This window comes from Artemia franciscana, chromosome 13, assembly GCF_032884065.1.
Source record: "Artemia franciscana chromosome 13, ASM3288406v1, whole genome shotgun sequence".
Lineage (NCBI taxonomy): Eukaryota > Metazoa > Arthropoda > Branchiopoda > Anostraca > Artemiidae > Artemia > Artemia franciscana.
Window position 1 is genome coordinate 29,200,190 of NC_088875.1, and position 10,993 is coordinate 29,211,182.

General features: G+C 34.9%; 2 protein-coding genes across 4 annotated transcripts in view; one reads left to right on the plus strand and one right to left on the minus strand.

The window, feature by feature from the left end:
* The window catches only part of LOC136034771 (prickle planar cell polarity protein 3-like), a 171,333-nt gene extending 165,717 nt beyond the window's left edge, over nucleotides 1–5,616 (plus strand). For all 3 annotated transcript variants that reach the window (XM_065716180.1, XM_065716178.1, XM_065716179.1), the window contains exon 7: nucleotides 4,136–5,616. In XM_065716180.1, the coding sequence (XP_065572252.1) occupies nucleotides 4,136–5,532 (1,397 nt within the window). In that variant the 3' untranslated portion in view covers nucleotides 5,533–5,616. The remainder of the gene's footprint in view (nucleotides 1–4,135) is intronic.
* Nucleotides 5,617–8,785: 3,169 nt separating this feature from the next.
* LOC136034773 (ER degradation-enhancing alpha-mannosidase-like protein 1) overlaps nucleotides 8,786–10,993 on the minus strand; it is a 200,626-nt gene continuing 198,418 nt past the window's right edge. Inside the window, exons 10-11 of the mRNA XM_065716183.1 lie at nucleotides 10,305–10,466; nucleotides 8,786–8,990 (exon numbers count right to left, since the gene is read on the minus strand). Of these exons, the coding sequence (XP_065572255.1) occupies nucleotides 8,898–8,990; nucleotides 10,305–10,466 (255 nt within the window). The 3' untranslated portion in view covers nucleotides 8,786–8,897. The remainder of the gene's footprint in view (nucleotides 8,991–10,304; nucleotides 10,467–10,993) is intronic.

Sequence of the window (10,993 nt, forward strand, 5' to 3'; positions counted from 1 at the left end):
CCTGGGTTTTATCCCAGAAGCCACAGGGCCGACGAAGAAGAGGACTTTTCGGTTAAATATTTTCTGACGAAATATTATTTGATTCCATATGCGCCAGAGATCATCCAGGAGTAACTATTTGTTTTCTTTTTTATTTAAAGCCATAATTTGAAACGACAGTATCTCGAGGCCGACCTTACGGTTCTAATTTTCGGTGCATGGACCTTTTCTTTTGTCAGATTCTACATCTTAAAAGAAGGCAGAAGCCAATTGACCTTATTTCATAGCAGAAAAGCCGTATCTCAGTGAAATTGATAACAAAAGATTAAGCAGTTTTTTTCTCAAAAATATACGTACGGTTAAAAGAAAAATCAGAATAAGAAAATATTCCGAATAAAAGATTTAGTTGTATTTTTTTTCTAATTTAAATTTCAACTTTAAGCTCAGTATTTTTGAATTACGAATTCAAAGTGTAAATAGCTTTAAATTGAAGATTTTGCTTGAAAAAATGAAGCAAAAGTGAAAATTTATTAAATGTAAAACTTGAAAACTCAAAAGAATTTGAATTCTTTTAAAATTGAACATGCTTTCCATTCATATTAAAAAATCAAAAGTCTTTAAACTAATATAAACAAGAGACTAATCTGAACGTCAACATTTAATTGGTTGATGTTAAGGGAGGGTAATAGATGATCCTTACTCATGCCCCATGCTGGGAGATAAGAGTGAGGACATGTTTTGCTTCATGACTCTTTGTCCTGAATTACAGGATTTAAGAAAATAATTATTTTCTAGTACTTTTGGGTTAAGTGAGAGGTTGGTCTCAGTAATGGGATCAAAATATTAGGGGACAATAGAAAACGTTTTAAAATAAATTAATTTGAGAATAACCCATATAGAGAGATTTTTTAAAGGGGGGGGATGTGCTTGAGGTGTTTTATTTTTTCTTTTTGTAGCCATGGTCCATGTGGGTTTAAGGGATTTAGTACCCATCTATCATATGTCCAAAATTTTGTATAATTATGTGAGTTAGGTTTTTAGTATTATGTGGTTTATTATTTTTGTTTTTGTTTTGCAACTGTTACGTTTTTTTCATGGTTATTTTTATATACCATGTTTTGTTATGTGTTATTATCATCTGCTTTCATTTCGTCTCAAATTTTATTTTTATTTTTTGCCGTGGCCCAAAACGGCTTTTGTTGCAATAGATATCTATATTTATCTATCTATCTATCCATTGATAAGTAAACTTTAATGTTTTATTGGGTATTTGATCCTTATGAGCTGCACAACTATATCGGTAAACTATAAGAAAAGAACAATAAAGATCGCAATAACGATAGTAGTTATAGTAATCAGTGGCACCAACCACAAACAGATTTTCGTACCCAGCCCCCCCCCCCCCCCCCGAAAAAAAAATGGGCGGGACCGTAAATGTAAGTTGAATATACGTATTCAAATGCAATTCTTCTAGGCTTTTTTGTTATTTTCTCCCATTCTCCACGCTGAACGTAGCTTAGAGCAGTGGTTCTCAATCTTACTTAGACGCTGTACCCCTTTTTACCTAAAAAACATTTTATGTACCCCTTCTCATTTACTGGTACTAAGTGGACTATAGCTAAAATATAAATGAAATTGCCAGTCCTAGAGTATAAGGATTGTTTTTTTTTTTTTTTTGTTTGCCAGCCGCGTACCCCCTAAAAAAAATTTGCATACCCCAAATTTTGCGTACCCCTTGGGGGTACGCGTACCACAGTTTGAGAATCACTGGTTTAAAGGATGCATAGGCAGATTATAATCCGTTAACAACGAATAATCATCGTCTTTTCATCGTCTTTTCATCGTCTGGTGACTTTTTGACTCTTCTATTGATCAGTCGTCCGAAGGATTACCTAGCTATTGAATACATATAAAGATTTATTAAATGGAGCTAAAAGCTTTCTTTTTTTCCTTTATTGAGCGCACAGTTAATTGTCACCAGACCCAAATAATCCCTCTGAAGATTCATGAATGAAAAAGTAAAAGTTTAAACGTAGTACCAAAATCATTCCCAAGAGCCTGATAAAAGAACTGTTCTGGTAGATAGCCTCTAACACGCATAGCTATTCCTTAGATTTACTTAAAAAACAAGTTTTTTTTAACTGAAAGTAAGGAGCGACATAAAATTTTTAAACAAACAGAAGTTATTCCGTATACGAAAGGGACTGTCCCCTGCTCAACGCCCCACTCTTTACGCTAAAGTTTGACTCATTCTCACAACTCTACTTTATGAAACAATAAAAAACTTTAGCGTAAAGAGCGAGGCGTCAGGAGGAGACAGCGCCTTTCATATACGGATTAATTTCTGTTCGTTTTAAGTGTTAATGTCGCTCCTTAATTTCAGTTAAATTTCTTTTTATTTAATTCCTGAACGTTTTTAAATTAATGCAGGCTTTGATTTTGGCTAACCGTACATGAATAATTCAAACAAAATTTGCATAATAGTTTTACTTTTTTAAAACTAATAATAACCTTATAATGACCTAAGTTTTATTTTTGTTTCAGTTGTTTAAGAATGACTCCCGAATCACAAAGGCTAATTAGAATAATAACCTTTTCTAAAAGTTCAAAAAGAAACTTTGGCATAAGAGGGAGCTATTGAGGAGAGGCAACCCATCTCATATACGCAATATTTTCTGTTCGTTACAAGTTTTAATGTTGTTTCTTACTTTCAGGTGAAAAAACTAGTTTTTTATTTAATTGCTCATCGCTTTTTAAGTAATACAACAACAAAAGTCAACAACAACAACAACAACAAAATATCCGTAAATCCAGCTCCCCTCCATGGAAAGTTCCCTTCCTCCACGAGAAATTTCTCCTTGGAAAGATTCTCCGACGTAGCTTAAATTAGCGATATTTGCGGAACTAATTTTGTAAGGCATAGTAACAAATCGGCCAAAGGGATCAAAACTATTTTTATGAAAATGATAGTCACAAGTTGAGCAATGTTCAAATGACTGAAATGAATGAAAGAAAAGATCTTTAGAAGATATACGTAATAATTTATGTTTGTTTTAAGTTTCAATGTTACTCTTTACTTTCAGTGGGAAGAAACTTGTTTTTTTCTTGTTATTTAATAACAATCAAAAGCCGAATACATACAATATCTTTGGTTTATTATCACATACAAATCATAGTTATGAAGCTGCTTAAGGTAAAATTAAATGCTAAGATTGGCCGTAAAATAACACAAACAAGTTATTGCTTATATCAGCCATTATTTTACAAAATTCGAACTTTAGCGTAAAGATCAGGGTATTGAAGAGATAGCGAACTTCCTCATATATGCAATGATTTCTGTTCGTTTTAAGTTTTAATGTTATTCTTTACTTTTAGTTGAAAAACTTGTTTTATTTAATTTAATTTTAGATCTTTTTTAAATAATGCTGGGGTATCCAGCGGCCCCTTCATAGAAATTATCTTACTCCATGAAAAATTCCTCTATGGAAAGATCCTCCCACGTAACCCAATCCCCCAGACCCCCTCCACCAGAAAAAATCCCCCTGAAAACGTCTATATACTTACTAATAGCCAAGACTATATTTAAACAATTTGCAACGTTCATAACTTACAGCCCTTCCCCCGGGGACTGTGGGGGACTAAATTGTACTCAAAGACAGAGTTATTAGATATTTCGATTATGCTGAACAAAGTGGAAATCTCAAAATTTTGATCCGGTGACTTTGGGGAAAAATGAGCGAGGGAGGGGGCCTAGTTGCCCTCCAATTTTTGGTCACTTAAAAAGGGCACTAGAACTTTTAATGTCCGTTCGAATGAGCCCTCTCGCGAAGATGACAAAATACGATGCATGGCGTTTGATGATATCCTTTGTGAACAAAATTATGTTTTTTTTTCGCTTACATCCTTTAGCTAATTAGCACAGTTGAAAAATTGTATTTGTGTATTTTACGCAAATACATTATTGTGTCATAGTTTTCGATTTTTGGGTACGGGGGAGGCTCTTCATACCAATCTCACAGGGAAATAGGCTTTCCAGATTGACGATTTTTTTTTATTTTACAAATGCACTATTAAGTACGGTATGAAAGTTAGTAGAGTTTGTTTTGTAAAATTTTGGCGAAAAATAGTGATTGTACTATTTTTGTTTTCATTTCAGATCACCAAGACGAAAGTCCTACAGAGCCAAGTGACATGTCAACTTCTCTGACCTCGTCCCGTTTTAGTGGTCGCTTATTTGACGTGAGTAGTGACATCATGACCACGTCCATCAGCGAGTTTGGAACTTTACCACATCCACCCAGTAGTAGTTTATTGCATCCCAGTGATGATTTAAGTGTTAATGTGAAACAGCTAACGTTGGACAAACGAGTGAATGACCCCATAGAAGATCTATATGTACCTCCAGCTTCTCTATCTCAACCTAAAAAAATTAAGGAGCAGGGAGACTATTTTACAGTGGGACTTCCACCTGTGCCTTTAAGTATTGTAAATGAAATACGCTCCCCAAAAATGGGTCGTCGTGCCCTTGAGTTATCTCCCAACACGAGAAGAAAAATTGAAGCTAGAGTTGATTCAAAAGCAGAAAAACCAGTGTATGAAATTCCAGTTGGGGATATTAGAACACCAAGTTTACCTGATGTTGCTCAGCAAGTTGATATTAAGCGAGCAGACTATTCTGCTTCCAAATCAAGTTCTAGGGATCTTTCGTTTGATAGTCCGAGAAAAAAGAAAAGTGATGTGGAAAGTCCCAGAAAAGTCCGTAACCCAGTGCAAGCAACAAAAACAGATACTGAGACTGAGCAAAGGGTGCCAACGAATGGCGAATCCTGGAATAAGAACTCAGAAAAAGATGATACTCTTACAAGTCCACCAAGTATTAACTGTTCGTTTGATGAGAAGCCTCTGGCAAATTCAAGTAGTGTCGATCCCAGCGATTCACAGAGCCCTAACATATCGAACTTAGAGTATACAGTTGAAAGAATAATACAAGAGAATGGATTAGACAGTATTCTTCAAGGCTTGGGCCCAGCTAGTGGACAGAGAGTGAATAAAGAAACCTTAGAAAAAATCGTTCAAATTGCAGTAGCTACTGCAACTGCTGCCGGAATAAAGCCAGAAGAATTAGGCAAGTTCCTCCTACAAACTGCACAAAGTGAAACTAGTACTTCTAGTAGTGTTCAAAATACATCCGCTACCAATCTTAGTGCTTCTCTTTCTAATACCTCTATAGCAATGCCAAAGAAATCCAGTCTTAGTTCTAGCAAGCGTGGTAAACCAGGCGAACGCAGTGTACGTTTTGAGCATAATGTTACACCACCTTCAAGATCCAAAAAAGTTTGCGCAAGACGCTCGCGAGATTTGGATGGTGAAGGGGGAGACTCGGATAGTGATTGCTCCACCTGTTCAAGTTCAAGCACGGACGAAGAGACTCTATATAGTAATTTTACGATGTGCCGGACGCCAAAGGGTTTTGTACCAAATAATGCCATTGCTTTGGCAAAGCAGGCTAAAGCTCAGGGAAAGCAAAAAGATAAAAACTGCATTATATCTTAAATCATTTGTTATTGTTTCGAACTATTAATTTAAAAGGAGTTACTATTTTATAGTTGTCTTTCAATAACAAGAATTGTGCTTTAACTTTTTTTTTCATTATATTTCTTTTCGTAGTCACGGGTATGACTATCGCTCAACTGACGTACAAAAAAAGACATGACATTCAGGTAAGTGCACAAGACTCGTTCTCTGAAGGGGGACAAAAGGGGCATGGGATGAAGCCGTCTCTTCTCCCTCCAGAGGTTCATGCCTATTGTGTTCAATGTTTACTAAAATTGATAAAATTTACCGCTTAGGGTTGCTTTTCTCTCACTATAAGGATCTATGGCGTTGACAGGATCGCCACAACGTATAAAAAACTGGGGTTTGATCCATGCTTTACTGCTTAGGTTTTAAAGCAAACATACATAAATAATTATTTGAATTATAAAAATGTAAATCAGTAATCTGAAATTATTCGAGATGAAAGTATCGGGAATATCTTGCAAATTATTGAAATATATCTAAATAGTTTGGTGATTCAAGCTTCATTCCCTGAAGTCAAAAGAAAAGGAAGTTGTATTGCAGGTACACCGATATTGGTCCTATTAAACTAGCCCTCACAATCAGTGGACCTCACAAAATAAAAACTGAAACAAGAATACTCAAACAAATCCAACATCTGGAATTTCATCTAACCAACAATAAGCAGAAGTTTATTGGTAATTCGTATTCAAATCAGTGCTTTTGCTTCCACAGTTTGTGCTTTCATGGAGATGAACAGATAAGTTTATAGCGTTTTCATTGTCGTAAGTGTATCTTAATTGCGATTGGACTGTACTTCTATTTTACTTATTTCCAAGTTGCTGATAGAAAACATCTGCTCATAGATACAGAAAAAACAAGAAATTTCCCGAGTTGTCCGGCTAAAAATAAATATCCCAGTTTAGGAGCATTTTCTTACTAATGGGATTAACAAAAATAGAAAAAGAAAAGGTGCAGGTTGTTTTATGGAAATCATTACGTCTTGGGGATACTTGCTGCATTTTGTCAACTTGACATTATAAACTTCGCCGTTTACATCTCATAGTTATTTTTACCACACCCAATTTAATACTACAGCCATTACTACCATCAAAAATCGTACAGAAAGATTGGTCATAAGCTCATCAGGCTCAATTTATGATTAGTTAGGACATGATGGTGGAACTGGTCGTGTCGATTTTCACTTATAAAACGTCAGTGGTGGCAATTTTAGGGGGCATGGCGTATACCCCCTAGATTCCCCCTACCCCGCAATCGACTGTATCTCCAAGAACACCATCAATCCGCTGTGCTGTCATTGATTGGAAACTGAATGACATGCGTTTTTATTGTAGCGGTGTAATCTTACAACCGAAAAAGGTTTCCTGTTGGGGTAGGATACTCTGGAATGGAAGAATGATATTTTTTTTGTCGATTTTTTTTTCTTGGTAGTATACCGTCACATCTACTAGTCCATTTGCTAGCATATATTAAAACAAATAGTTGTCGGTTATCTTTAAATCAGAAAGAAACTTAGTTGAAACGACAGAAGCAAGATAAAGATAATGGAAGCGACGTTAAATGGAGAGATTAAGAAAGCATATTAATTGACATTCCGAACGGAGGAGTTGAATCCAGTTTTGCATGTGATGCAAAAAGATCGCAAGAATACATGCATTTATGTGTTAAAAAACAAATTGTATCAACTTGTTTTCAGTAGCAGATGGGAGTAGGTTATTAGAAGTAGATTATTGTTGATTCTATGTCTTGTTATTAGCCCAGGCGTTCGCTTTCTTTAACTACTTTTGAAGATGAAAGTGGAAAACACTCTGATTTCAAAATGTGATGCCCATGAAACCCAAAATGAAAGAGGATTTTTTCTATTGTCGATCACGAGACACATGCAGAGTAGTTGTTGAAAGACATATTCCTTTACGTTTTTTTGTTGTACAACTGCGTAGATGAAGAATTTATGTATAATCGTTTTCTCAATTTTACACTCCCGGAGAGCAAAGATCCCACTATAAAGTTTTCTAACGATTTTCGGTCTCATCATGGTTGCAGCGGTAGCTGCACCCTAGTAAAGAACGAACCATGGCCCTTAGTGATCAAAAGTTAAAAACGCATTTTAATAAAAAATTGCTTGTGAGAAAAAATTGTCATTTGTAGCTGATTTAGGACTGGTTACTATTATCTCGATTAGTCTTAATTGTAAAATAATACTTCGGAAACAAATTTATAGAGATTTCGTAAAATAGTTATAAACCCCTAAAAATGACGTCGGATCGAAACAAATAATACACAGTTATAATCGTCATGACCAAAAACCTTGTATAGGAGACTTACAGTCCCCGGCTTGGACAATAAGGAAAATAACTTTTTTGGATGGATAGCACTCATTTGTCCTCTTTTTTCCCCTCCACTGTTTTACTATAGACTGAACAAGGGCAAGTAATAGAAGGCACGATGCTGAGCGAAGTGCTGGTGCAAGGGTGGTAAAATCTGTAGGGCGATACTAAAGGGAGGGAAGGTGTCTAAAATTATTGAAAATAAGAAGAAAGTAGTGAGTTCAACGATTAGCTGAGTTGTGAGGGCAAATGCCAATACCAACATCATACTGTCTGAGGTAATTGAAGTGAAATTGTTAAATTCCGATGTTGCTATGTTAATCTTCTAAGAATCTAAAAGACAATGGCAGCATTCTAATCTATTCCCAAATTTATCCATAATACGAGGTTATATCGATGGTTTTTAGAAAAGACGATGGCAGATCAGAGAAGGCGGATCAGGTATACTGATTCGAAACGTTATAGGATAAAAGTTAGAATTTCCCATAAGTGATAATTAGTACTTTTCTCAAAATTTGCAAGAATTATCTTAAAATTCAGCTTGCACAAAGAAGACCAAGGTTAAGCTTTGAAAAACTTTGGCATGGTGACGAGGCTAGTTGACTTTAAGATGGCAGGTCTACTGGTGTTAGCATTCTGATTTTTTTTATCCTCCTCTATATTTTAAAGCACCGGAGAGACAAATATGTAGTAGGTGAGGATAGCCCCCACCCAAATTAAAAGGGAAAAAATAACCAAATAATAGATGGTGCTGATGTTTCTTCTTGACGCAAGCGCCAGTTCTCACTCTTATAGTTGCCAGTGCCATTTGGCCGAAACTACAACCAAATTTCCAACAAGTTATGTGGTTGACTAATAATAAACAGCTACAGCTGTTGATATTCGCACTGAGCAGCTTACGATTAAACGAACAGATGATCTTATTTATTACGTAATATAAGCAACACAAGTATGCTTTTAAAATACATTAAAATTTATAAAAATAGATTTTTCCCCGAAATTTAAAACAGCAGTTTAAACATCAACATTTAAGGCTTTAAATAATTGTACAAAGCTTTCAGCTTCTAAAGGCAGACTTCTATGCTTCAATTTCTCTGGGTAATGACACTGAAAAAAAGTAAATTCAGTAATACATTAAAAGTTCTAATCCTCAGCCTAAAGCGATTAGAATTACACGCGGACCTCACTATTCTACTCAAGCAAATTAAATTTTTTAATGAATAAGTTTTTCTACTCATTATTCTACTCTAATTAAACTAAATTTAAGAACGATAGAGAGGAACCCTTATCAACTGAATATTACCTCTGAATTAAAATAGCTTGCCCCGAATCCGTAGAGAGATCCAAAAGAGTGAAACTATAAATTATTCATGCCAACAGACAGAGTAAGCGTCGGGCTTTGAAACGCGACCTGACTCACTAACCAACTGTAAAAACTGACAGGTATCTTAGTTCATTTGTTTCTTGCTTCATGAAGCACTTCAACATTTCATTTTCTACATCATTTTCTTGACTTATCTTGTCAGTCAATTATACCTGTTGGACATTCTACTTCATTATCGTTTTGATTTTCGTTTGTATTATCCATGTTTTTGTTTTATCACTATGCTTTATTTTATTGCAAAGAAATTGTGCTACCATCTACTTTAGTTCATTAAAGACATATTCTACTCTATTCAGTTTTATTAATCCAATATAAAATATATTTTTTTTATCACTATTTTCTTCCTTTTAAATACATTCCTTTCAAATAAATAATAAAGGAAAGGCTAAATAAAATTTCCATTAGAGCTAGCATTTAGCTTTCAGTGAAGAAATAATTTGCCAAGGACGCCAGTTGGGAGGGGGGGGGACTAATAGCAGGCTTATTTGTGACAGCTTATGTTTGTTTTAAGTTTGCTGTTATTGTTCAACGCAATTTCTGTTGACTTTAGGTTTTATTTCTTATTCGTAGTAAATTCTGGTCGTTGTAAGTCTAACATCTTACATGGAAGTAAATTTATGCTCTTAGGTATTTTCGAAGACAATACTGCCTTTCCATGATGTATAAATAACAGTTCAATAAGGGAAATCCTTATATTTGATAGTGCAAGGCAAAAAAATATCTTGATATTTCGGCCACATACAGAGTGTCCGTCTTTAGCAGAAAAACAGTTTATCTGCATAGTAAATTGCAGTCTATCTGCTGAAGATGGTCAATGTGATTGTGACCGCAATATCAAGATATTTTTTGTGCTTCATTATAAAAAAAGGGATTTTCAATATTGAACTGCTATTTATACAAAATTTATGCTTGTTTTAGGCTTTGAATGTACTCCTTAATTCTCATGAAAAAGCATCGCCTTTTAAATTAACATATTATAAAAGCCAATTTTACGCATCACTGTCGTCGACCTTTTTCAGCTACTTTAAGATAATTACCTGAGTTGGTGTTTTTGTGTCGTTAGAGTCCAGAGGAAGCATTGCAAGAATTTGAGGCAAAGGCACAACTGGAGGTAGGTCCATCACTGGTATCACATGTCCTTCCGTTGTAAAAATAAACTTTTCTGCATTATGGTTTAATGCATGATTCTCGTCGAATAACTAGAATATTTACACAAATCAACATAGGATTATAGTCACACCAGCTCAGATGGGGAAGAGAGGGTATTCTTTGAAATATCGAAGACCTCCTTAGAAATCGGACCAGTTTTCTAAATCAGAATTTTGTGAAACTTTACACTAGACTTATTAATGAAAAAGTAGAAATGCTAAGATTGACTGAACTTTGGAATTTATCCTGTAGTAAAGCATAATATGTGGAAAAAGCACAATTACGCAACTAATAAAAACTTAAAATTGAAAACAGCAACATGAAACTGAAAAATTACGTCAAGAAACATATTCTGAAAGCCATTTGGCCATTAGGTATGTTTTTGAAAGATATGAGGGAATAAACATTAGTCTGCTGTTCTTTTTTGGCCAATTTCCTACAAAACTTCCCACCGTTTCATTATTATTTCTCAATATTGACGTGAATCTTTCTATGTTGGTGAAATCCTGAGAAACGTGATTTTTCATGAAGCCTCAGATTCTCCTGTTGCCAAAACAAATCTATGATCCCCGTTAAA